This window comes from Macaca mulatta, chromosome 7 (assembly GCF_049350105.2).
Source record: "Macaca mulatta isolate MMU2019108-1 chromosome 7, T2T-MMU8v2.0, whole genome shotgun sequence".
NCBI lineage: Eukaryota > Metazoa > Chordata > Mammalia > Primates > Cercopithecidae > Macaca > Macaca mulatta.
Genome location: NC_133412.1, coordinates 21265114 through 21292965, shown reverse-complemented (window position 1 = coordinate 21292965; position 27852 = coordinate 21265114). Strand labels below are relative to the sequence as shown.

Below are 27852 nucleotides of genomic sequence, written 5' to 3'. Positions count from 1 at the left end.
TCAACTAAATTTTTTATTTTTTTGTAGAGATAGGGTTTCGCCACATTGCCCAGGCTGATCTCAAACTCCTGAATGCCCCTTTTGTTTTTAAAGAGAAAGCCTAGCCTGACCTAAGTCGAGTCTTAAACTCTAGTCTTTTCTATAGTTTTACCCAATCATTCGTTTTTCTTCAAAAAAGTACTTTATGTCCAACATTGATGTTTTCCACTTGGAACTTTCTAAATAAAATCAATATAAATGACTCTGGGCCAGGCACAGTGCCTCACAACTGTTACTCCAGCACTTTGGAAGGCTGAGGTGGGAAGATCACTTGAGCCCAGGAGTTTGAGACCAGCCTGGGCAACAGAGTGAAACCCCATCTCTACAAAAAATTTAAAAATTAGGCCTGGCGCAGTGGCTCACACCTGTAACCCCAGAACTTTGGGAGGCTGAGGCAGGCAGATCACGAGGTCAAGAGATCGAAACCATCCTGGCCATCATGGTGAAACCCCGTCTCTACTAAAAATACAAAAGTTAGCTGGGTGTGGTGGCGCGCACCTGTAGTCCCAGCTACTCAGGAGGCTGAGGCAGGAGAATCGCTTCAACCTGAGATCGCGCCACTGCACTCCAGCCTGGTGACAGAACGAGACTCTGTCTCCAAAAAAAAAAAAATTAGCCATGCCTGGGGTGGGCACCTGTAGTCTCAGCTATAGGCTGAGGTGGGCGGATCACTTGAGCCCAGGAGGTTGAGGCTGCAGTGAGCTATGATCATGCCACTGCACTCCAGTCTGGGTGCCATGAGACTCTGTCTCAAAAGAAAAAAGACTCCAAGGCTCAAGGTCACCCCAGACTTCAGATTTGGGTCTCTTGCTAACAGTAGAAGTTCCCAAGTAATTTGGAAGACACAGTGAGTAGGTTTGTAGTGAGAAAGTACAAGCCACAAGTATAATATTCAGCCATGGGAGGAGGGTACGTTTTCCTCTTAATATTTACTTCTCTCTCAAGACTTCACATCTGAAGTGGTTGTGGCTCTCACCTGGGAAGGAAAAAGGGCACCCACAGAGTAGCTGGCCCCTCCTCTTTCTTTTGTCATAGCCACCATCCTCCCTGTGGAGAGCTTCACGTGGAAAAAGCTGGATTCTGACCTGGGTGTGGAAAGTACCGTGGGTCTTCTGCCCTCCTAAAGTTTACTGCTCTGAGATCTCATCAGGTTTAGATAAACTCTCTCTGTGAATAGCTGGAGGAGAAAGGCTCACACCTGGCAGGGACTTGAGAAATGAGCCTTAGAACTTGCTGCTTCTGAACTCAACGACACTTTCTGGTTACAGCCAGGCTTCCCACTCTGCAGGCCGCTCGAAGGAACCTGGCACCTGGTCAGCCCTTAATGAATATTTATTCAAATTTATTCATTTGATTTGATTTGAACTGAGGGTTGAGTTCTGAATTTGGATCGCAACTCATTCATCAATTTACTGTGTCCCTGCTAACATCCTCAAACTAGGATGTAGACCTCTGATCTGGCTGAGGCCCAAGAGGATCTCCCTTTCTGATCAAGCTCACCATTTCCTGGGCTGCCACAAAGAACGTTGTTCCTAGACCCTCTTCTCATGGCGGAATGGATGAGGACCATAGTGCAGGCCTCTGCTCTTTCATTGTAAATTTACTTGTGACCTCAGAACACAAGGCCAGCTCTCTGTCTCTCTGCATAGACTTGAATGCCAACCCAATGTGTGCACCTGGGAAAACAAAGGTGGACATGCTCCTGAAGGGCCTGCCCTCTGCCCAGCTGACAGCCATGCTCAGAATCCACTGTTTCCTGTAAATCTGATGTGTGTTTTGGCTTTTGCTCTGTGTGCTAATCTCTTGTTGCTTTGTCAATGATGATTTACCTGTCTCCGTAATTGTTTTCTTCCACCTTCCTTTTGAAAGCGGAGATTGGGGATTATGACTCAGGGAAACACCCTGAAGGCTACAGCTCCAAGTTCCAGTTTTTCCCTAAACATTCAGAGAAGCTGGAAAGGAAAATTGCCGAGATTCACAAGACAGAACTCAGGTACGTGGCACTTAGGCCCAGAACACTGTGGCTTCTCCACAGCCTGAGCGCACAGGCTCCACGACGTGTCCTCTGCTCTCGCAGACTGTTTACTGACACAGAGTGATGCTCCCCAGCCTTCCTGACCCCAGGATGTACCATTGTCAGTGATACACTGACAGCACAAGTCACAGCCACAAGCCCTGTGGGCTCCCACTCCAAGAAGAGCGATATAGGCTGAAGCTTTAAAGACAAGGGAGAATTGTGTTATAGGGGAAACAGAGAGGGATTGGCCTTTGAAAGGCATTTACCTCACTAAGATATTTAATGAAGATACAGAGGAAAGCATGAACTGGGGAAAAGGAAAAGATAAACACAAAGGAAACTGCATAAGAGAAAAAAGATGAAAGAAAAAGGCCAGGTGCTTTATCATATATCCTCATGTCTGTAATCCCAGCACTTTGAGAGGTTGAGGCAGGTGGATCACCTGAGGCCGGGAGTTCAAGACCAGCCTGGCCAACATGGTGAAAACCCATCTCTACTAAAAATACAAAAATTAGTTGGGCATGATGGCAGGTGCCTGTAATCCCAGCTACTCCGGAGGCTGAGGCGGGAGAATAGCTTGAACCCGGGAGGCAGAGGTTGCAGTGAGCAGAGGTTGCGCCACTGCGCTCCAGCCTGGGTGACAGAGTGAGACTCCATCTCAAAAAAAAAAAAAGAAAGGAAAAGGAGAGGTTGAGTGAGAATGTGAAAAAGGGCAGGCCTCTGCTCTCAGTCTGTGACAGTGTGACAGGTGGCTTCTCAGCAGAGGATGGAGTGCGCAGGACTGATTCATAAATGCTGAGGGTGCCTTGGGAGCACTCTGGTTCAGGACTATGTCCTCAGCCCCGCCTAACTCAGGCCCCCCACCATACCCTACCTGGAGTCCCTGACTTTGCACAGAGGGAAGTGGAGGAGACGTGGCTTCAAGTGTGGTGCCTCATCTTTCTCAGCATCTCTCACCTTGCCCAGAATATGCTGAATACCATAAAACAGCATTAATGCAGCCTTTCACACACATGAAGTAGGATTTTCTACAAAGCCTGATTTTTAAAAGCAGCAATAGGGTGTCTGGGCTCCACTTGGTGTACAACACAGATTCCCCAAACTGACAAACTGAGGAAAAAAAGGGATATAGAATGCAGCGTTGGCCAAGCACAGTGGCTCACACCTGTAATCCCAGCACTTTGGGAGGTGGAGGAGGGCAGATCACCTGAGGCCAGAAGTTCGAGAGACCAGCCTGGGCAACATGGCAGAAACCCTGTCTCTGCTAAAAATGAAAGTAAATAAATAAAGCCAGATGTGGTGGCACACGCTTGTAATACCAGCTACTCAGGAGGCTAAGGCATGAGAATCGCTTGAACCAGGAGGCGGAGGTTGCAGTGAGCTGGAATCGTGCCACTGCATGCCAGCTTGGGCCACAGAGCGAGACCCTGTCTCAAAAAAATAAAAATAAAAATAAAGTTATGTTGTCATTATAATACATTACAGCTTTAAAAAAATATTTTAGAAGGTTTGTGTATCTACTGTTCTGAGGAAAGAGTATGCCTGGCAACAGGGAGCAGAGCCGGACATTTCTAATGCTAATACTAAGCTTCAACTTGTTCCTTCCCTAACCACAGGCCCCTAGAAACCCTTCACTCAATGATTTTACCAACAAATATAACCCAAAGCCTCCTTCGCCTTTGTAAACAGACCCCTCTGCCCACGCTCTGTGACAGGAGGGGTTCCTGACCCTCCCAGCGGAATGGCAACACCAAATAAATGGAATCTTGCATGCTTTCCGCCCCTCTCCCTGGGTGTGCCTTCCCGGGTGCAAGACCCCGCGGCTCCTCCAGTCACTCTGTTAGGGAATAGCGACCCCTTGTGGTAAAAATCAGAATAAACACGGGCTTGTGGTGTTGGGGGCCGTGTCCTCAGGGTTCCTTCTAAGAGATCAGGGATGTGCTGGAACTGCCTGGAGGGCTTTAGGAGACATCAGAATAGTAGGGACAGCCTTCCAGAAAGCTGTTCAAAGCAGGGGATCCCCCAGGAAATGATGCCCGCTTTGAGGACCCTGAAGGTTTAGGCCAACTCCAGGGGTAAATGGAGCCCCCAGGGCCCACTCCCCTGCAAACAAGGACACTCCCTGGAAAGGGAAGCGGTGCTCTAGCCAGCCCTTTGCTTGCCACACAAATATGTTCCAAACTTACCTTCCCTGTGCCTCAGGTACGCTAGTGTATGCAGAAGTCTTTATTCATAGTAATACCCCCTTCCACAGGTACTTCTTCCACAGGTCCTGCCTCGTCTGCATAATGTAAAAACACATCCATGCTTCCTTTATGCAATGTGATAGGGGCTCTTGAGGGCACAAACTGTATACTGTGTTTCTTCGTATATTTTCCAGCAAGTAGCACGAGACTGGCGCATAAAGATGCTGCCTGACTGATGCCTCTCCAGAGGGATGCTAGGGGAATCCGGCCTGCTTCTCCTTGGGGCCAGCTTATCTTCCTGCCTGGCCGTATCACCTGAGGCAAATGATAAGCTTAGAAACGAGCAACATGCAGTCCTGCCCACCAGCCATCAGAGATGTTGACTTCACAAGCTGCCCGCCCCTCCTCACCAGAGCCAACCCTGGATCTGTAGAAGTACATCTGCTTTGCAGGGCTCTGGACCCAGGCAAGAGCCTGATGGTGATTCTGCCACTGGGTCTGCAATGAGCCCATCAACACACCTGCTAAAGAGGCAGTGGGAAGGGGTGATGCCAAAGGCCCCTTCAGATGGTCTGGAGCCGGAGCTGATCTCTGCCTTTTTCAGTGTCTTTCCTTTTCATGGTCATCACCCTATGGACAGACAGCTGTTGTGAAGCATGGGACCTCAGTACTGTCTCCTTCTGCCTCTCCTCACCCTACTTTCCTGTGTTTCCTTTTGGCAAAGGAAGAGGGCTGGGTGGCACCAGCCAGCTTTATGAGCCCCTTCTTTATATTTCAGTCTAGATCAGATCACATATGAGAAGCCTATGACCTGCCTCCAGCCTACAGATGTATTTTGTTTTACCCCATAGTATTTTAAATTGTGAAATACCACATAAAAATCAGTTTTTTGTTTTGTTTTGTTTTTGTTTTTGTTTTTTTTGAGACACAGTCTCATTCTGTCACTCAGGGTGGAGTGCAGGGCTGTGACCATAGCTCACTGCAACCTTGCACTCCTGGGCTCAAGCGATCCTCCCACCTCCCACCTCAGCCTCCCAAGTAGTGGGCCCTGCATTCTCAGTAATGGGAATCTCAGAGCTAAGGTGCTGCTGGCACAGTCCCCACCACTCCCCATTGTTCACACTCAGCCCAAGTAACTCATTATGTAGCCTGCCTCACTCTGAAAATGTTTGAAGACAGTCAGAGACTCTAGCAGGAGTCTCTGAAGTTGGTCCTAGAACCAAGCAGGGAGCACACCCTAGAAACATTGAGATATGTGGCTCACCCTGAGCACGTCTTCATAGTTACCTCAGGGGAACCTGTGGGAACAAGACACCTTGAAACCATCTCATTTTCTTTATTCCAGTGGTCAGACACCAGCAACATCAGAGCTGAACTTCTTAAGAAAAGCACAGACATTGGAAACATATGGAGTGGATCCTCACCCATGTAAGGTAAGACCCCCTGGTTGAAGACTCCGTGACCTTTCCTCCTCTAGAAGGTGTCAGGAGCAAGGGCCCCCATGCCTGCGCTCAGAGGCCCCCTTCAACGTTTACATGGCTGGCACTTTCAGTGAGATGTCAGAGAAAATGCCTCCTTTGAAAACTCCTCTGGATCCCATGCTGCATAATTTTGTGGTGCCACATCAATGTCAGAGGAACCGAGGCAAAGTCAATCTAAATAACAAATCCAAAGCTAGTGGGTAATTTGGTAGAAATGAAGAGAGAAGGGATGTGGAAGGCCCCCCACAGGGAACGATCAGAGGCGGCTCAGCGACTGCCCACCCTTTCCTGACCTGTAATCTAGTTTCTTTCCAAGAGTGGGTTTTATTGACTGCAGTGGCATAAGTCACTGCACAGAACTGCAGTGGAGTCACATTTAATTCCATTATGCGCCTGTGAGGGATAGACGGGAACCAACCAGGGAGGCTGCCCAGAGGAAACCTCTGTAATTACTCACACACATCTGGCATTTTGGAGACGAGCGGGGGCAGCCAGTGGCTGCCAAGGCCTGTGCAGACCCATGGCCCCTTCCGGTCTCTCTCTGCGGCTGTGGCCCTTCATGTCACCTCCTGTCCCTGTTGCTTTGACACTGCTGGTCTCTACCTCAGTTTCTCCACATTTCTGCCTCTCTCTTTCCATTACTGGAGGGTGTCCAGTATCACCAGTAAAACCAACTGTCAAGCTGATCTGAAGGAAACAGTATCAGTCAGGAATAGGAAGACATCAACGTTTTCTTCCTAACTGGAGAGGGGATACTAAGTTTCAAGCAAAAATTAAAAGAATAGTCTGTTAGTTTCCTAGGGCTGCTGTAACAAGTATCACAGACTGGGTGGCTTAAAGAACAGAAGTTTCAGCCGGGCACGTGGCTCAAGCCTGTAATCCCAGCACTTTGGGAGGCTGAGACGGGCGGATCACAAGGTCAGGAGATCGAGACCATCCTGGCTAACACGGTGAAACCCCGTCTCTACTAAAAAATAGAAAAAACTAGCCGGGCGAGGTGGCGGGCGCCTGTGGTCCCAGCTACTCCGGAGGCTGAGGCAGGAGAATGGCGGGAACCCGGGAGGCGGAGCTTGCAGTGAGCTGAGATCCGGCCACTGCACTCCAGCCTGGGCGACAGAGCCAGACTCAGTCTCAAAAAAAAAAAAAAAAGAAAGAACAGAAGTTTCTTGTCTCACAGTTTTGGAGGCTGCAGGTCTGAGATAAGGTGTCGGCAGGGTGGGTTCCTCCTGTGGGCTTTGAGAGAAGGATCCTTTCCAGGCCCCTCTCCTTGGCCTGTGGATGGCTGTCATCGGCCTGTGTCTTCACGCTGTCTTCCCTCTGTACATGTCTCTGTCCAGATTTCTCCAAAGACACCAGTCATATTGGATTAGGGCCCACGCTGACGACCTCAGTTTAACTTAATTACCTCTATAAAGATCCTGTCTCCAAAGAAGGTCACATTCTGAGGTACTGGGGGTTACGATGTCAACATATGAATTTTTGAGGGCACAGTGAATAGCCCATAACAAACAGGAATGCCGAGCACGGTGGCTCACGCCTATAATCCCAGCACTTTGGGAAGCCAAGGTGGGTGGATCACGAGGTCAGGAGTTCAAGACCAGCCTGGACAACATGGTGAAACCCTGTCTCTACTAAAAATATAAAAATTAGCCGGGCATGGTGGCACATGACTGTAATCCCAGCTACTCAGGAGGCTGAGGCAGGAGAATCGCATGAACTCGGGAAGTAGAGGTTGCAGTGAGCTGAGACTGCACCATTGCACTCCAGCCTGGGTGACAGAGCGAGAGTCTGTATCAAAAAAAACAAAACAGGAATGAACAGGCACAGTGACACAGGGACAGAGCAGTGTCCTTTGGTCCCTTGGTGAGAAGATGGTGATTTAGTCTTGCCTAGGAGTTATGAACCTTGAGAACATCCTGACATTCAGAAACCCTGGTCATCTTCCCTACCCCACAGTTCCCTATCCACTAGCACAGCCTGCTGCAAAGTAACCCCTGTGTTCTTGGGGCCACACTGTCAGAAAACACATTCATGCCTGTTATACCAGAGAATCGACATTTGGATATTTACACATTAGCAAAACTTCCTAAACAATGCCCTCTGTGTAACAGATGCAGTTTAAACCCCTCCATAAATTGCTCCGATACTGTTCGCGGGGCACCCACACAGGAGTGAAGAGAGCTTTGGATAAGCTGGCCCTGGGCTCCAGTTCCCATCCCATGTTGACTGGGGCCTTTGGGAGCTTCTCTGAGCCTCACTTGAAAGTACACAGTATGTGTTCAATAACTGTGCTCCCTGAACTGCTGAGTCACTCCAGGACCTTAAAGACAGCTGCCTGAAGATATGGTCATCAGAAGGGGCCAGGTTACCTCTGCATTTGACTCCAAACCTGCCCAGTCCCCTTGAGGCCACACATAGCATCCACCTCTTCAGAGATGGGTCCCTGAGCAGGGTTGAAAAGACACAGATGGGCAAACAGCGAGCCCGAGCACTACACTGACTAAAGGGGGAAAAGGGATTCTCCACCGTTGCCCATGGGAGTCTGGAAGCTCTAGTGGCAGCCAGCCTGGTTTCCAACCCAAATACAAGCACCCCAGGACTGTGAGACTCCTGTCTCAGCCTTGTCTTGGGTGAGTTCGTCCATCATTGGATGCAGAGAGGCTGAAGAGGCTGCAGGGAGGAACCAGCATTCGTACCAGGCACTGTTGCGGCCCAGTTACTTATGTCGTGCCCTCTCAATCCCACAGCAGCAACTCCTGGAAAGAAAGAGGGAGGGAGGGAAGAAGAGATGCTTGTAGCATGCCTCCCATGGCAGCCTCAGTGGAGTCTTTTCACATTATTTTCTCATTTAATCCTCACACCAGCTCTGGGAGGTAGATGTTATTCTCCTTGTTTTGTAGATAAGAAGACTGGCATTCCAGGAGGCCAAAGTTCACAAGCCCTGAGCGGTAGAGCAAGAATTTGAACTCAAGTCACTACCCATTGTCATGTACCCTACGGAAGAACAGAAACCCCCAGGAGACTTCCGCTGGGGGAAGGTGGGAGTGCTCAGGTCTCTTGTTCCTGAGCCCTGTGCCTGTTCCTCACCCAGGGCCATGCCAGGGCCCTGTTGCAGACCCCACACAAAGCCCCTCAGCTCCTCTCATTAGGCTCTGACCATGACTCCTCAGCTCTCCCAGCAAAGAGAACGGTTCAGGGGCCTTTACTCTTGTTATTAAGTAGAGTCGCTTGAGTGATATGCTATCAAGTGTTCGCCTTAATGCTGCTACAAGAAGAGCTGAAAAAACCTGGCACACTTGGTGTAATAAATACTGATGATTTCTATTAACAGAGAGGCAATTACTGGGCCCAGGGAATCTGGGGCATGCAGCCCCAGGGAGGACAGAAGAAGAGGAATCATTTTGATAATTAAATGAGAGCAGAATAACGCTCTAGCTTAGGCTCTGTCCCCTGGACTGATTAAGAAGCTGCTGTTCTTCCTATGCACACTGATGGTTTCTTTCTGCCCAGAATGTCCTTGTCTGGCCCTGGGACCAGGAAGAGGAGATTCTACAAATGCTGAATAGGACAGCCAGAGAGCCCTATTAGCTAACACCCAAATTCCAAAAGTGCAGGACAAGGCCGTCCTGCATTCTCTGCCCTGATCCTCAGCCCCCAACTCCTGGCAAGAGCCCCAGCAGCCCAAGCCTACAGCTGCTGGAGGAAGAGAATGAAGCAAACCACTGGCAGTCCATTCCTTCATCTGTTCCCTGGCCCTGACAGCACTCCAACTTCAGGAGCCACCATCTTGCTCCATCCAGGTAGCCCTGAGACTGCTGGTTTGGCCTGGGTCTCCTGCAGCACTGTACTTTGGCCTCCTGGGCCCAACTTATGGAGATGTCCTGTTAAGGCTCATGGAGTAGTTAGGCCTGTTACAGATACCCAGCCTTGTTGTTAAGAGTCTTGAAGGTACCATTTATTGAGAGTCTGTCTGTACCAGGCTCATACATTATCTCATTGAATCTTTACAACATCACTGCCAAGAAGATATTCTTGTCCTTATTTGAGGATAAGAATACTGAGCCTCTGAAGATGCAGACGAGAAGTGGTATGAGGGAGATAAGTCCCCTCTAAGGGGCCAACTAACATGTCCAAAGGTACTGGGTAATACAGTACTGAGACTGGAACCCAGGGTTATCTGAGTCTCAATGCTGGGCTTTTTCAATTACTATTCATGGTCTTCCTTCTGGAGAGATGGAATTTAGGAACTAAGCACAACTCATTGCCAATTCTGACACAGAAAGGACACTGATCTACAAGAATATTGATATCCTCTGTCTTAGTCCATTTTCACTCTGCTATAAAGAACTACCTCAGACTGAGTAATTCATAAAGAAAAGAGGTTTAATTGACTCATAGCTCCGCATGGCTGGGGAGGCCTCAGGAAACTTACAGTCATAGCGGAAGGGGAAGCAAGGCATGTCTTGCATGGCAGCAGGAAAGAGAGGACGCCGGGGAAATGCCACACTTTTAAACCATCAGATCTTGTGAGAACTCCCTCACTATCACGAGAACAGCATGGGGAAACTGCCCCCATGGTCCAGTCACCTCCCACCAGGCCCCTCTCCTGTCACGTGGGGATTAAAATTGCACATCAGATTTGGGTAGGGACACAGAGCCAAACCATATCATCATCCTATAAAGATTTAATGTAAGTTCACCAGTGTCTTTATGTCTGCTTTGTATAGACCAGGATAAAATTGATTTCAACAGGATCTAGGTTAGATCAACCACAAAAATAAAATTACACTGTCCCTCTGCCCTTAAAGTGGAATCATTACTTTCATAATCCAGCCACCGAGCCAGCTGTCTAAAGAAGAACCCCTTCCCTCATCTTGACGAGTTTCTCCTCACTTTTTTTTTCTTTTTTTTTTTTTTTTTTTTTTTTTTTTTTTTTTTTGAGATGGAGTGTCACTCTTATTGCCCAGGCTGGAGTGCAATGGCCCGATCTCGGCTCACTGCAACCTCTGCCTCCCAGGTTCAAGTGATTCTCCTGCCTCAGCCTCCCAAGTAACTGAGATTACAGGTGCGTGCTACCACGCCCAGCTAATTTTGTATTTTTAGTAGAAATGGGATTTTACCATGTTGGCCAGGCTTGTCTCAAACTCCTGATCTCAGGTGATCTGCCCGCCTCGGCCTCCCAAAGTGCTGGGATTACAGGAATGAGCCACCATGCCCAGCACCCCTCACTTCTGAGAAACAGAACAAGAAGGATCAATGATGGCTCTCCCACCCTTGGGTGGGCCCCTCTTGGCTGTGCGGCAGGTAGGATGTTAGATTTACTGCTGAACTGAAGAACTTCACCAAAGGCACCTGGTGCAGTTTCCACCAGGAATTCCATTTCTGAGCTGTCATGGAGTAACCCCAAGTCTCTTACAGGGTGCCTCCTCCTCCTCCTCTTCATTTCCGTTCTAGTTTCCTGTGGCCAAGTTTAAGTGTAGTATATTCAGACTAGGTGATTTTCATGACTGACTTCAGCGTCCCACCTGTGAGCTCTTTCAGAAATGGGCATAGGTATCTGGTAGAGCATGTGGAATCATCTTCCAGAGGGTTTTATAAGAAACAGTGGCTTCATTCATCAAAATTGCATTAGTTTGAGTCACGCCCCAGAGAGGGGACAGGATGACCCTAGAGGCCTAAAAACCAAGAAGGTTTTGCCTACTCAGTCATACCTAGTGTGTCCTCTAGGGTGGCAGGAGACAGATGGCTACTTTTAATCCGGAAGTGGAACTGGTGGGGACTAGAAATGGTGGCCAGATGTTCCTGCTTCTGAACCAGTCAGTGCTTTGATTTCCAAAAATCCTTTCCTGGGCAGAGTGATAATCTTAGGGTGAACTTTGCTGGTGTTGACTGACACAGGTCAAGTTTGATGGCGAGGGCCATGTAAACACATGAATGACAAGGAATGCATGTTCATCCCCTCTCCAAGGAGAATACCGTTGGCCACGTCCTAGCAGTAAGATATTTGATCTATCTCCCTAAAATCAGATGGAAGTAGTATTTCTCCAGGTATATATTATTGTCCTCATTTTACAAATGAGGAAACTGAGGTTTGGAGAAGTAAAGTCACAGCAAAGAAGAAGCAGAGCTGGGATCCTAAACTGAGACAGAAGCTCCTTTCACAAGGATGAGAAATTGAAAACAATTTTTTAACCACACAACTGAAGAAGTGAACTAGATTATTTCGACTATTACCTGCTGCAGAGTGTAGCTGGCAATATCCACAGCAGAGCTATCAGGACCCTAGTTCGTATTCCACCTCCCGACTCTGTTAATGGCTCAGTCCTGTGGGCACTGATTTCATAGGGATGGGAAGGGGACAGGGAAGAGAGTTCAGCTTGATAAAATGGGAGATCTGAAGAACAGGCGACTGTTGACTCCACTTCTCACCTTGTCCACATTCCCTCCTGTTTTTATCATGCAACTTGTTATTTTACACACAAACTCCAAGGACAGGCTCACAACAAGAATGACAAGTCAGATAGAAGAAACTGGAGAAGTTCCAGGGAAGGTGTCAGAGTGGCTGCCTGCTTGTATTTTTATGCCAGCACACATGTGAGATTTCTCCCTGTAATTCAAGTCCCTTCCACGCTGATTGCTGAGCCTCATGTACCAGAGGCAAGTTGCAAACATCCCAGCTGTCACCTACCCCTGCGGACACCAGGTGCCAGGGTCTTGCATTGGCCTTCATCTGCATCTATTGCATTTGAAGCAGTTTGGAGAACTGCTCTCTTCATATGAGATTGGGAACAATTGGGATTGTCCAAGGTGCTATTATTGCTTATGAAATGATGTGGCATCTCATTGCGGTTTATTCCCAGCTCTCTGCTCCAAAGCAGCCAGTCTGGTTAGGAGAGGCTGTGCTTCTCTAACTCTAATACCTGCCTTCACTCAGAGGCCAGCTCTGAGGTATCTGCAGGATGCAGGGCAACCTGGCCAGCACCGCCCATCTTGTGGGACTGCATCTTCCCTTTGCTCTGGCCAGAGGGACACAGGTCACTGAGAGGACTCTGGTGGATCTCTGACTGTGTCGTGGCCTCTGTTCCCTTCCCATTCTCACTTCAGATTCATGGATCACCCCACTCCTCCATGGTCCCCTAACAGGGAATTACTTCTACTTTTTTCATTCTAACTTCCCACTTTTTGTTTCCTAACTAGCAAAATTTAAATCTGTCAACATCAGGAAAAATGGTAAAATGTTAGATTTCTTTTTAAAAAGGATTTGTATTAAGTTCAACAAACTCAGCTAACTAGTAGCAGGTATAATAATAATAATAACAAACACATGCCGGGCGTGGTGGCTCATGTCTGTAATGCCAGCACTTTGGGAGGCTGAGGTGGGCGGATCACTTGAGCCCAGGAGTTCAAGACTCACCTGGGCAACATGGTGAGACCTTGTCTCTAAAACAAACAAAAGACATGGCCACTAGCATTTGTGGGGTACCTCCTAAACATAACCTATGAGGTAGGTAATATGATCAACCCTCATTCTAAGACAAGGAGTCTGACCATGGAGAAACTAAGGACCTGGCCACAGTCACACAGTGAGTGGCAGAGCCGGACCTGGACCCAAGCGGTTTGACCCAGAGCCCGCACCACTGGTTCTAGTGGGGGTGCTCTTCCGCCTGTCACTGCCCATATGAGCCAGAGTGAAAGAAGCAGAGGGGGGCCCTCTGCTGCCTCCCTCCCCTGCCTTCCCCCCACCTCCCTTCCCTACTTCTTTCCCTGTTATTTCAAACTGTCCAGTAGCCTCCTGCAGGCCCAAGGCTTCATTTCCATCCCTCCACCTCTCCTTTGTAGGTCTTTCCTCTATCTCAGCAAGCATTATGACCCCCTCCGTGCCTCTGCCCCACCTCTGCCCCCCTCTCATTTTTACGCACATACGGACATTCCCCACTGCAGCCAGACTGGCCCCTCTGACCCACCCCACTGTCTCACACCTTCATCTGCTCAAAATTTTCTGCAGGCCCTTTCTCCACCACCATTCACACAGTAAGGTCTCCACTCCCCGTCTCGTCTTTCGAAGCCTGCAGTTGTAGGACTTCCCTGGGTCCTGCTTCCACAGGGAGCAGAAGAGGCAGAGCAGGCAGGCTGCCTCCCTCCCCGACTTCTCCCAGTCATTCTCCCCTCAAGGCCACCCTTCCCTGACCCATACCTCTGCCAAGCCTGCCAGGTTAGCCCTGGTGCCTCCTGGTAGGAACAGTGTTTGTGTGCAGTGCCTGGTACTCAGATATTAATAACCACCACCAGGCACTGATGACAAGCAGGAGGAAATCTAGCCCTGTGGCTTCACAGTGTCTGCATTCCAGTTATTTTTAAACAGCTTTTTGTTGTGCCCATGACATTGTGCTTGTAGCCAAGTGTCTGGATCATGACAGACCCTAAGGAAAGGACAATAACAACATTACATTAATTGCAAGTGTTTGCCAAACATATACTTAGTTTATTCCCTGGACCCAGATGCTCATACTTGTAACCCTGACTCTGAGAGAGAGTTTTAAGGCAGAACTGGACTTCTTCTTGAGACAGGACTCATGAGGCCCTGCAGAGGCCCCACTGTTCTTAGGACCAATCAGGCAGAGAATCTGTGCCAGAGAGGTGAGCCCTGAACGTGGAGAGGCCAGGAGAGCCAAACCCCAGGCCGACCTGGCCTGGCAGCCTCAGCCCCGACACCCATGCCTCACGCTCGGTGACTCGTGCCCTGACTCCATGGCACCACTTGAGCTGTGGCCCAGAAGACTCTCCTGCAGGCATATTTGACCAGCATCACGGCATAAGTTTCTGGTCACCTCCACACACTTACACTCTCTCCATTGCCATTCATGCAGCTTGACAGCGCCAAATGTCACCTGACGCCCCTGTCACAAAGGAAGCCCCTCTGGGAGGGCAAAATCCTCCACCCAGCCTAGTCCTCACAGAGTCACTCCCCCGTGAGGAAGTGAGACCCGCAGCTTCTGCTCCATCCCCTCCCCACTGTGCTCAACAGAGCCTCAAGCCTGGTGTTTACCGACTGATGGTGCCAGTGACCAGGAGGCCCTCTCTGTTGGTTCAGGCACCTCAGGGCTGATGGCGACTGTTCTATTTTGCCAGTTGCTTCTTATTTTTTTCTTCAGCTAAACTTTCCTGAGGGGCCCAGTGTTATGGGACTGTTATGAATGTAGATAACAACTCCCCGACTCTTTAATAACAGCCTTTTAAGATACAATTCACATATCATAAAACGTTTTTGTTTGTTTGTTTTGTTCTTTTCAGATGGAGTCTCACTCTGTCGCCCAGGCTGGAGTGTACTGCTGCAATCTTGGCTCACTGCAACCTCCACCTCCTGGGTTCAAGCAATTCTCCTGTCTCAGCCTCCTGAGTAGCTGGGATTACAGGTGCCCGCCACCACGCCTGGCTAATTTTTGTCTTTTTAGTAGAGACGGAGTTTCACCATGCTGGCCAGGCTGATCTCAAACTCCTGACCTCAGGTGATCCACCCGCCTCAGCCTCCCAAAGTGCTGGGATTATAGGCGTGAGCCACCGCACCCGGCCAGATGTGCCCTTTTAAAGTGTACAATTCAGTGGTTTTTAGTATATTCAGAGTTAAAAGATCACCTGATTTTTTGTGACTGGCTTCTTTCACTTGGCACAGTGTTTTCAAGGTTCGCCTGTATTGTAGCATCTGTCCGTACTTCATTCCTTTTTACTGGTGAATGAGATTCTACTGTATCACAATATACTACTTGTTTATTCATGTATCAGTTAATGGAAACTTTACACTGAAAGATGGATCGGATTGTTTCTACTATTTAGCTCTTAACACATATTGCTGCTATTAACATCCATGCACCAATTTCTGTGTGGACATACAGTTTTAATTCTCTGAGCACACACTGAGGAGTGGAATTGCTGGGTCATGTGGTAACTCGATTTTTAACAATTTAAATGACTTTCAAACTCTCTCAAAGTGACTGTACCATTTTACAACCCCATCAGCAATGCATGAGGTGTTGCCATTCTCTTTGGATGTTCACAGCAGCCTTCTAAGGTTGGTATCATTATAATCTACAACTTACAGATCAGGACACTGAGGCTCAGCAGGTAACTTGCTTGTAGTCGTGGGACTGGCAAGTGGCAAGGCTGAGACTCAGACTATGGTCTTGTGATTCCAGAGGACATGCTTTTCCCTCTGTGACCTACTGCCAAGTATGAACCCTGCATCACCTGTGAACAGCTGTGTTTCTTACCCTTTGACCTCTGTGCCTGCATCACCCGATGAGAAGTCTTTCTGTGTTGCAGGACGTGTCAGGAAATGCTGCATTTCTGGCCTTCACTCCTTTTGGGTTTGTTGTTCTTCAAGGAAACAAGAGGGTCCACTTCATTAAATGGTGAGCGTCTTCATTTCCAAAACAGGCTCTTTGTATCTCACCAGCTGGGGAGGGGCGATGGTTCCCATGTCCTTTGTCCGTGATTGGGCAGTTCTGGTTCGGAGCCCTCCCCAAAGCCTTGTGTTGATAGTGTGGTAACTGATGCAGGGAGTGGCCTCTTCCTAGGGATCCTGTTCTTCTAAAGGGGTGTCCCTGAGAGCCAGCAGCCTCTCCAGAAAGGAAAAGGGATACAATGGTTTGATTTCTGGGGAGGGTGAGAGGCCTGGGGCTGGAGCCAGTGTAAGTGGAGCCAAGTTCCTGTGAGAACTGAGTCCTTGGGGCCGTCACCCACTAAGGGTCGTAATCAGCCCTGTTGAGCCGGCTGTTCTGGAGCATCTCTGTGGTTGGCTTAGTGCCCTTACCTGCTCTACTAACAAGGGAGGGGCTCACAGACAGTGACCTCTGGGGCAGATATAAGTCCCCTGTTACTTTGGCAAAACACCCTCCTCAGACCAGCCCTCACTGCGGGCATTGTGTCTGCAAAAGCTTAGTCGCTGCTGTCTCACTCCTATCCCTCTTGGGCATTTAAGTGTCCTCAGCCTCCAGGAGTCACATTCCCACTCTTCCTTCCTTCCCTCCCCTCTCCATTCCCATCTAACAGGCAAGAGCCACTGCCTCAGCTGCAGCTACTCTGAACTGCTTCCTCTCCTGCCCCTCTCTGTTTTGTTTGGGGTCTGTTCTGCTGCATGCCTCTGGGCAGACTCTGGTTTGTTGATTGACGTTTGGTTCTCCTGGAGACCCTTTAGCTGGCCAGTCCATACAAACATCTGTCAGCGTCATCAAAACATTTTGCATATTCTACTAAGCTCCTGTGATTTCTGTACCTTCCTGGGCCTCAGACTGCCAAGTCTAAGCTGACCAGCTCCTCCGAGGGGCTTAGATAAGTGGCTTCCCTTGGTCCAGCAGAGCTCAGTGGGGGGAAGTCTGTTTGGTTTGTTTTCTCCAGGAGAGCTCATGAGGAATCTTGGGTACAGTTGCTTCCTAGTCAGCGTTCTGCTGGGGACACTGCAGGCCATCTATCCCACTGTGCCCTCTTCAGCTGGGCCACTGAGCTTGAGCTTGAGGACAGATACCGCCTTTCCAGCCCATCTTGATTTTGTGAAGGGGAGGGCATTACAGTCGTCAGCCAGAGTGCTGGTGAAACTGCTCGTCACACATGCAGGGGGGCCTCGACTCCCCAGGACAACAGCCGCGCCACAAGGCAGCTGCTGCCCTGGAGTTGGCAGAATACACCCCAACATAGCTGTTTCCTAGGCATCCTCAAGTCGGCTCACTTCACTGTGCTCTCTGGGTGAAGATGTGAGGATTTGGAATCTCCTGTCCAACAAAATGCTTTTCAGAAAAAGACAATGAGCAGGATCAGGCCACAGCCCTCTTAGTGTGGGGTCTCTGCTGCCTGGATACGTCTGGGCTATTGATGTTCCTTACAGGGCCCAGATCCACATTCCAACCAGAGTAGCTGCTGGGTGAGGTCCCTGTCAGGGGAAGTGTTTGGCTAGAAACAAGTAGGACACACCTGTCACAGACACCTGCAGTCCCTAAATTATGCCCACCCCTCCAGAAACCATGATGGCTCTTGGTTCTCACAGACGCTTTTCTTTCCACGGCTTCTCTCATGCACCACTTCTTCTGGAAGTCTCCTCGTCACCATGTGTCAACTCTGTAATAATAGATGTAAGCCCAATCTCACTCTCAAAATAAAACTCCTTCCTTTCCTAGCCTGCTTGTTGGAACCTAGGTGATCTGTGTGCTTGTCTACATATTAGCCAATTGGCATTGATTGTATTGTGTGTGTGTGAGATTGATGGTTGATTGAGAGGGAGTCTGAGAGGGAATCAGAAGGGAAGGATTACCGTGTGGCTTGTGTTAGCTCAGAACTGGTGGTCAGAAGTTGTGAAATCTCATCCTGAACCAGCCATGATTTCAGGAGCACAGAGAACAAGTGATTTTCCTCTGTCCCCTGAACTTTTTCCAGCAGTAAGTTGGGTACATGATTCTCACTACCTTTCTACTATTTCCTAGGAGATTAAGGAAATCTCCTTAGAAGTCACAAAAAAAGCAGCAGCCAGTGGAGGTGAATGTGCATGACAAGACCACCTTGGGGGTCCCAGTTGGGTAGAAAAATGGGGCAGTGACATGGAGAGGGCTGAGAGGCTCCAGAGGGCAGCTATGTTGGGCAGGTACAAGGGAAGTGAGGAGCAACCAGTACTGGAGGCCTAATTCCATGGCTCTCAGGGACATTCGCCTAAGACCTGGTAGTTTTTCCATTTTGCAAATGTAACCAAGGCTGAGAGCAGGAGGTGGATGTGGAGGTGAGATCTAGGCCGTGCCATGTACAGTAACCATGTCACTTCTTCTGATTTGTGTCTGTCCCACGGGTGATGTACCCCAGTATCCTGTTTGCCTCTTTTACTGCAGCCATTCACTGGGCTGGTGGCTTCAAGGATTTTTCTACAATAACCCCTAAGCCCCTTTCCTGGTCAGTACGCTGCATGACTGTTCCATGTAATCTGTTCTCTCTCTTTGGTATGTTGCCCTGCCCCGCTCCCTGAGATTGTTTGACATTTGTCTGCATTAAACTGCATTTTCCATCCAGTGGCACAGTCACCTGAAAGACTCAACTCCCTCAGAACCTGGTTGCATTGTTTCTCATTATTTGCTGTATCTTGAACTTTGGCCTCATCAGCTACCTGTGGCATCTTACGTTTGACAGTCCCATCCAGATAATGCACCTGTGTTATGAACCCAATCCTGAAATGGCCCCGGATACTCTGCCTAGACTCACTTTCCATGCAAATGTTTCCCTTTTACAGCCACTGTTGATAAGCCCGAAATCCTCCTGTCACCCTATTACTATAGTGTGATTGACCAGAAAACTGTGGATTGAACTGTTTCAACAACGTTCTCTAAGGCCACTGCGCTGCTGTCTTGTTTCAGTTCTGATTTTGGCTAAAATTGTGTCTGTGCCTGGAGCCCCTTCCAGTTGGGGTGGGCTGTGCATCTACAAGATTTAGCTGTGAACAGGCAGCCCGCAATGAGGTGACAGGCACTATCTTTGTACTTCTAGGAATGAGGTGACCAAGCTGAAATTTGAAGGAAAGACTTTCTATTTATACGTAAGTCAGAAAGAGGTGAGTGCTGGCTTCCTTCTCTTCAGGGAGGGCTGGGGTGATGGGATGCTTCCTGGTGGCCAGAGCCAAGCTTGAGGGACCCCAGTAGAGCCAAGCCACCCACATGCTAAGCCAAGAGCAAGGTCAGGGCCTGCAGGTACAATATGAAGGAGTGGGAAGGCCCTGGGGCACAGGACTTCCTCGGGGATGCTGTTGACACCCAGAGCTTTCACTCAAGAGATCTTTACCTCCAGGAAGTGCAAAGGAAGGCTCTTTTTCTTTCATGTATATGGGAATTCCAGAGGCAAGGGCTACTTTCTCACCAAGAGCTCTCCTGGTTCAATTTGTGCCACTTTTGTGCCAGCTGAGACTTACCCTGATTGGACTTGCTAAGTATGATGTGATGCACTGAACTGAGCTCTGCCTCAGTGGGTCCTGCGGGCCCTCCCCTCTAACTAGCCAGCTGCCAGGGCCTCTAACAGCTCTGGGGTCAGGGTCCTTGCCTACTTCACCCTTTGCTTCTCCATCTACACTCAGCCATATCAATGTGGAATTTTTTGCAGGAAAAGAAGATTATTCTTACATATTTTGCTCCAACTCCTGAAGCATGTAAGCACCTCTGGAAATGTGGAATCGAGAACCAAGCCTTCTACAAGTGAGTGGATACATGTGATGGGGACTGTCTTTCTTAAAGCCAGAGTCACAGAGAGTCAGTGACAGGAGGCCAAGTGCCCAGGAGCCTGGGGCAGCGTAGCTGGAAGTGGTCAAGAGCTTGACAGTTACCGAGAAGCCAGGTTGAGGCCAAAGGCCAGAGCTTTGCCTACCAAAGGGATTTTGTAAAGAATGTGGGGCTTGTGTATTGTTTTCTTCGATTCGATTAAGAAAGTGGTTATAAAAGCATGAGATAGTGAAGAAATGGCCTATCGAGGGAGTGATGCCAGGTAAAGTATGTCTCACTAAACCCCTTGGTCTTGTTTTTAAAATATACCATAATAATTTATGCTTTACTAAGACGTATCTGAATGAGGTCAAGGCAAGACAGAGTGTGGTATATTCTACCTGGGGTGAGCCCTGCTCTCATCAAATGCCCCTGACGGGCCAGGTCTCGGTTCCAGTAACCTGAAGGATCCTGGAGAGATGAGAACTGCTCTGGACTGAGTGGCACCATGCTCCTCTCCAGGGAAGATTCTGCTGCCTGCTGGCTGCTATGGGATGCTGGTTGGCAGAACTGGGTCCTCCCAGTTGCCAGGGCCACAGCCCCAGAGGCTGTTTCTTAGACAGGCATTCTGAATTGCTTAATACTCGTTATGTGTTTATACCAGAATCAAGGATTCACTGAATCGGCAGTGAGTTCTTCTCCTGAATACACTCAGGGAAGACTTTGGCATGGTCACACTTCCCTCCTGTTCAGTCCCTACTATCCATAGAAAGTCAAGAAAACATTTATTTTCTTTTGCTACCACTATCCCTTTGCCTGTGAGGATGTAATCCAGGTTTGGCCAGCTACCTGAACCTGGAGAGAAGCAATCTGAGATGCAAGCTCCTGCTTGTGGGACTGAGGAGCAGCCCAGGAAGGATGGGGGTTCCATGGGTCTCCCCAGCAGAGAGAGGAAGGCACTAGCAGACAGGGGCCTACTCCACACTGAGCGATCCCTGCCCTGGGAATGGCGTATGTGGAAGCGTTCCCTTTCTCTCTGCCAAAGGGTCTAATGCAAATGGAAGCAGTCTCCTTGCCTCTTGTCTTTTCATGCCTTCAGCACCATTTCTAAAGGGCTTGGTTTTCCCATCTGTGTCATGGAAACAGACGTGTGCTTCTGAACCTGTGACCACAGCCGGTTTCTGAGTCTTCCCACGAGTAGATCTCCATACCCACCCAGCCCTGCCTGCACCCACACTGGAAACGGAGGTCATTTTTCAGTTTTCCATTGCCTCCTTGATGTTCTCGTTAAATGATAAAAGCCTCTAGCCTGGGTCAGATCCCCAGGTATGCCAAGTCTCTGGCAGCAGCGCTTTGGCCTTGCCCTCAGTGTCTCTCACATACAGATCCCTAGTCCTGCCTTTGGCCTAGTGCCTTGGCGGGCGCCCAGTCAGATACAACAGCATGCCCAGGCAGGAGAGTAAGCAGCTCGGATGTCCTGGAGCCCTGAGACGGGCAGAGATGGTGTCTCCCAAGAACTGTTCATGGATTGTGGAGACAGCTCCTACTCACTGCTCATAGCACAGGTTTCAGACCCACATGGGTTCCTGGTTGGATCAGTATCATAGGCACCTGGGCATCTTACAGGTGAATCCCATCTTAGGAGGCTTCTCTCTGAGCTGCTGTGCCCAGGCTGAGAGAGCTAATGGGCTCAGTGAAGTCACCCAGGAGAAAGTAGTACAGAGCTCCACATCAGCTGTCTGCAGCTTCAAACGAGATATTAAATAGACATCCCGGGGGAGGGAGGAAGGCTCCACATTCAAATACATGACAGAACTTTTATGAAAGTTAAGCTAGTTTCTTCATCGCAGGATTTCTCAGTCTTTACCATGGTCATGTATTTTAGGACCCTCCAAAAGGGAGATGGGACAGGAAGGACAGCCCCCATCCTCTTCTCTACCCACAATTACCCAGACATGGACACAAAATCAAATACTGGGACTAGAAAGGAGACCCCTAAGGTCCAGTAGTCCCAGCTCTATCATTTTATAAGAAGGGTGAGGCTAAGAGAGAAGGAAATTTGCCCGAGGTCACACTGCTAATAAGTGACCTGGCTGAGATTAGACGGGTGGCATTCTATTATTCCCCCAGACCATCCACCCTAGCATGTATTCTCTCAGTCCCCCTGGTAAAACCTATGAAGCATTTTGGGGGAGCCTTCACTCTCCTGACACAAAAATGGGTTTCCATGCAACAGTCCTGGGCACTGAGGCAGGAAGGCAGCTGGCTGTGAGCACAGCCCCCAGATCCTAGGATGGTGACAGTCAGAGACAAGTGTGGACTATGAAGGGCTTTTTTCCTGAAGTTTCAAGTAGCCTTTGGAAGAAGCTGGGGATGTGCTGCCTTAGCCTGTGTGAGGCAGTTCAGGCTGTCTATCACACTGGACTTTGCCTTGCTGCAGGCTGGAGAAGTCAAGCCAAGTCCGCACAGTGTCCAGCAGCAATTTATTCTTTAAAGGGAGCCGGTTCCGATACAGGTAAATAGTGACAGTAAGTAACCATTATGGATCTATTTTCAGACCCTTCTCTGGAGAACACTCAGTAGTCCTTATCCTTTAGAACAGAGAAACTGGGGAGGACTCAGAAAAGTCTGAGGTCTCCATCCAATTCTCCTGTCTTATGACCCTTTATTTCCTTCCTTCTCTACAGCTATTTGTCTATAGGGTTTTAAATGTATATCGGCCGGCCACAGTGGCTCACGCCTATAATCCCAGCACTTTGGGAGGCTGAGGCAGGTGGATTACTTCAGGCCAGGAGTTTGAAACCAGCCTGGGCAACATGATGAAACCCTATCTCTACTAAAAATACCAAAAAAAAAAAAAAAAAAAAATTAGCTGGGTGTGGTGGCATGTGCCTATAGTCCCAGCTACTTGGGAGGCTGAGGTGGGAGAATCGCTTGAGCTCAGGAGGTCGAGGCTGCAGTGAGCCATGATTGCACCACCGCACACCAGCCTGGGAGACAGAACAAGACCTTGACTCCAAGAAAATGAAAAATAAATGTGTATCTTCTCTTTCCCTTACAATAGCAGCAAAATAAGAACTGTAACAGTGATTCTTTTCATGTCTCACTGTCTAAAGATTGTTCTTATGTATTTTTTGTGATGTAATTGGAACATGCTGGAAATTGAGGAATTATTCCTAAATAGAATGGAAGATCCTAAAGACTCTAGAGATGGAGAGAGCTCTCTCAGATAGGCTGTCATGACACTTAGGAACTCTGTACCCCAGCAAGCAAGCCTTTCTCCGTGACCAAAACATCACGGAAAGGGTGGGCCATAGATGCCATTTCCTGATTCAGGGAAAGCACCTGAGATCTTGGAGAGGAGCTGTCCTGGAACACAGTCTCATTTCTTGCCACTTGTTTTTATTATACTACTTACAGCGGCCGAGTTGCAAAGGAAGTCATGGAGTCAAGTGCTAAGATCAAACGGGAGCCACCGGAAATACACAGGTAGGCTGCCAGGGGCTTCCCCCAAAACAATTCTATCTCAGATCCCAGAATCTCAATCCAGCAGTTTGAGTACTGTGAAGCCCCTGGCTCCAGTGGCTACCAAAAGGTCCAAAATAAGGCAGAAGGCTGAAGAAATTTCTCAGAAGGGATGGGGAAAAGTCTTTGACCCTTAATAAGACAGCAGGGAGGGAGGGCTACTGCAGATAGTACATCAGATCCAGGTGCCACTTCACTTGGCAGTTCTCTTCTGCCCTCCCAAGTCTTGACATTGATGATAGATGTGTCACACAATTTCAGTGGTTCTGGAACCAGTCGATTACATGAAGCCAAGGATAGTCCCACAGCCCTGCCACACTGGCTCTAAAATAGTTTCAGGATCCATGCTTCCTGTAGATCCACAAATCATGTTTCCAGAAGCCTATTTCCTAGAATCTAAGACCCAGAAAGAATATGACTGACCAAGAAGGGTAGGACTTGCCAACCAGCCTTTGCCTCTGGGCATGGGAGCATGACTGCCTACCCCTTCACATGGAGCCCTGTCATCCGCAGCCTGTACTGGAAGTCAGGGGAGGCTGCCAGTATTGGTCCAGGCATATTTTCAGGAGTACTGCTCATCCTGGGGCTCTACTCTCTGACCGTCTTGCCCCCACCCCTGAGACCAGTGGCACCGCTGCCACACTAAAAGAAAAAGGTTCAGATTGGTCTAGGCTTACAAGGAAGTGGAGGAGTTTGAAGCACTATCTCTGACTGGAATCCAGGGACCAAAGGCAAAGAGAAGGTATTAAAGATTTTTAAAAAGAGACTAAAACTTAATACAGCCAGGCAATTCTAGTAGCCAGTACTCAGCTCTTAAGTGCCTACTAAATGTGTCCATGCATTGAATTAACAAGGTTCTTTAATCTCAGAGCAGGGATGGTTCCCAGCCGGAGCTGTCCCTCCATAACCCATGGTCCAAGGCTGAGCAGCGTCCCCAGGACCCGCAGGAGAGCTGTTCACATCTCCATCATGGAAGGTGAGCATGAGCTCCTTGAGGTGACCACTGGGGTCCTCCAAATTGTGATCTGGGACCTTGAAAAGGACTTTGAAAAGAGGCTAATTTACATTAGTGACAGCAGCATGTCTCTTGGGGAGAAGGGTCTCCAGTGGCAAGTAGGAGGTTTTATCCAGCGGATGGGAATACTAGCTGGGTACAGGGTGAAGGGGTGTGGGTATCTAGGCAGGGGGGTTGTGGATTTGAGGGTGCTGGGTTAGCCCTTTGGAGGACCTGCATATGTGGGATCTAAAGGTTCCATGCAGTTATGAAATTGCTTTCCATCAAGAGGCTTTTCACGCCTGGCATGGTGGCTCATGCCTGTAGTCTCAGTACTTTTGGGAGGCCTAGATGGGTGGATCACTTGAGGTCCGGAGTTCAAGACTAGCCTGGCCCAAATGGTGAAACCCTGTCTACTAAAAATACAAAAATTAGCTGGGTGTGCTGGCGCATGACTGTAATCCCAGCTACTCGTGAGGCTAAGGTAGGAGACTCGCTTGAGCCTGGGAGGCAGAGGTTACAGTGAGCTGAGTTCACGCCACTGCTCTCCAGCCTGGGTAAAGGAGACTGTCAAAAAAAAAAAAAGTTTTAAAAGGGGGCTGGCGCAGTGGCTCACACCTGTAATCCCAGCACTTTGGGAGGCTCACTTCAGGTCAGGAGTTTGAGAACAGCCTGGCCAACATGGTGAAACCCCTTCTCTACTAAAAATACAAAAAATTAGTTGGGCGTGGTAGTACAAGCCTGTAATCCCAGCTACTAGGGAGGCTGAGGTGGGAGAATTGCTTGAACCCAGAAGGCAGAGGTGGAGGCTGCAGTGAGCCCAGATTGCACCACTGCACTCCAGCCTGGGTGACAGAGACTCCATCTCAAGAAAAAAAAAAAAGAGGGTTTTCACTTGTTTGCTAAATCTGACCAATCTCCACAGCTTAAATTATCAGGATGGCTGAGACTATTAACCAGTAAGTGAAAATTCTTGAATCTGAAGCATTTCTAGTAGCTGTCACCCACCATGTTTTGCTTCAGCTATAGAAATCTGTCCTGTTGGCTGGGCACAGTGGTTCATGCCCGTAATCCCAGCATTCTGGGAGGCCGAGACAGGTGGATCACCTGAGGTCAGTAGTTTGAGACCAGCCTGGCCAACATGGTGAAACCCCGTCTCTACTAAAAATACAAAAATTGGGTGTGGTGATGCACGCCTGTAATCCCAGCTACTTGGGAGGTTGAGGCAAGAGGATCGCTTGAACCCAGGAGGCAGAGGTTACAGTGAGCCAAGATTGTGCCACTGCACTCCAGCCTGGGCAACAGAGTTAAGACTCCATCTCAAAAAAAAAGCAATTTGTCCTGTTGCTATCTGCATATCTTACCACTGTCTCAGGAAATCCAATATGACCCATCTCCCTCCAGACTCCCTTCCTTTGGAGGCAGCAGAGGTGGGGAGAGAGAGAAATTCTATGTCTCTCCACTGAACTAGATACCCCAGTAGCTGAGGCCAACAATCTGTTCTCTGGGTAGTTAATGCTGTTAGGAGGTGCTCCCAGAATACTGCCCTCTAGCTGTTGTCACTGGCCCAGGTCACCCGCAGGCTGGATACAGGTGTAAAGTTGAGTGCTTTCATTCCCAAAGATGGTGTTTTTTGGGGACCTCAGAAGATCTCACACAGGAGACAGAAGGATTGGTTCATACCTGTCTCTCTCCTGGGATTAACGGTGTAGAAGCTGGTGGGGACAGCCCTTTGCCTTTTCTGTAAGAATGCTGCTTGGGAATGAAAATGCTCAGGTTAGGAAGGATATCACTCTGCTGTTTCCCTGAGATCTAATTTGTGTTTAGGATTTTAGGACGTGTCACTGTGTGAGATTCCATGTTACCAGAGTCTGGTATGTAACTCCCTACGGTCTAGAGGTTGAGAACCCCGGCTAGACAAACACTGTCAAGTTACTTGAGTACCTTCAATGCTCCATTTGTAAAACAGGGACATCTTCCTTGCCCACTCCATTGGTTGCAAGGAAGCTAATATGTGCAGAAGTACTTTAAAGAGACTAAAGCGTTTACAGGCAGGCAGCAAGCACAGTGCAGAATCCTGGTCAGGAAGCCAAGGTGTGACTAGGAGCTCTGCCATGCACCTTCTGAAACAGGTTGTTTTCTTTCTGAGCCTAGTGCCCCCACTGCAGAACAGAGCTGAGTGCGGGAGAGTGTGGACTACCAAGTAGAATCATTATGCAAAGAATGGAATTATGGATACATGACCATCATCAGACACAGCCTCCTGGTGTTTCCTCCCATCTTAGGCTGACCTGGAGAACTGAGCTTGGCTCTCACTGTCCCTCTTTTGGGGTGTACATCTCAGGAAGTAGAATGAACTTCTCTTTGAGGAAACATAACTTTCTCCCCTCTGTGGCCTTTCTTTCCATCCCTCCTGAGGCTGAAGCTAGACGGTCCATCCCAAGTCTTCCACAGAGCTGGGACAGCTGTCCTCCCGAACAGAAGGCTTACCCTAGGGAAGCCAGCACCATGCAGGATTAAAACAGGAGGAGCCTTGTGCAAGCCGACTTCCCAGAACAGGGAAGAATGTCCAGGAAACCAGCATTCCCAAAAGAGGGAGGGCGGAGGCTCTCTGTGTAGACAAAACTCATTGAGAGCTGCTGCCAAGTAGGGTTAGTAGAACAACTCAAGAGGCAGGGAAAACAGTCCTTGTGATCCTGAGACATGCTGAGGCTGCCTAAGTTCCCCATTCAGCTCTGGCTTTACCTCCAGCCTCCTCCTCCTCCCAGAGCCTCTCTTCTCCCATTGCAGGAGCAGGTTCCTTGTCCAAACTATTCCCCCTTGTTGTCAAATGCAAGGAGAGGTACAGTGGGGAGAGGCTGCTGAGGAGTATAGGCCCTCTAGGGCCGGGGCACTTCCTCGAAACCAGCCTCATAGAATGGCACACTTGGTAGGTTATAGCTTAGCAGACTTCCAAGTGCTTCTCACACCCTGTGCCCAAGGCTGCCAGTGGACAAACACAGCCTGTGGCCCTGGTCATGGCCCCCAGCCCAGGACCCATTTGATGCAGGACAGGGCAAGTACAACTGACCTGGCCCAAATGAACCTTACACGCTCAGAGTGAGGAGAGGGAGATGACATCCGGTTTGGATGTGGAAATAAAAGATTGTAGCAATTAAATGGCTTTATCAGTACAGGGGTTACCAAGCCTGTGGAAGAATGGATTAGTTTCTAGGAGGCAAGAGTTCAGATGCAACATCTTTCAAGAGGGCTTGCCTTTAAAGGTCCTGACAAGCACAGCTGACCCTAACTGCCCACCCCAACCAGGGAGGAAGGGGCTGCGAGGGATGTGATGAGGGCCTCAGAAGAAGGGCACAACCAACAAAAACCCCAAGGAATTTATGGGCATTTGAAATTG

At 49.0% G+C, this 27852-nt stretch overlaps 1 protein-coding gene across 3 annotated transcripts in view; it reads left to right on the top strand.

Moving 5' to 3' along the window:
* FRMD5 (FERM domain containing 5) overlaps window positions 1-27852 on the top strand; it is a 339478-nt gene that overhangs the window by 302422 nt on the left and 9204 nt on the right. For all 3 annotated transcript variants that reach the window (XM_015142115.3, XM_015142118.3, XM_015142112.3), the window contains exons 6-13: window positions 1909-2032; window positions 5588-5675; window positions 16041-16129; window positions 19236-19299; window positions 19842-19933; window positions 22377-22451; window positions 23357-23425; window positions 24331-24437. In XM_015142115.3, the coding sequence (XP_014997601.1) occupies window positions 1909-2032; window positions 5588-5675; window positions 16041-16129; window positions 19236-19299; window positions 19842-19933; window positions 22377-22451; window positions 23357-23425; window positions 24331-24437 (708 nt within the window). The remainder of the gene's footprint in view (window positions 1-1908; window positions 2033-5587; window positions 5676-16040; window positions 16130-19235; window positions 19300-19841; window positions 19934-22376; window positions 22452-23356; window positions 23426-24330; window positions 24438-27852) is intronic.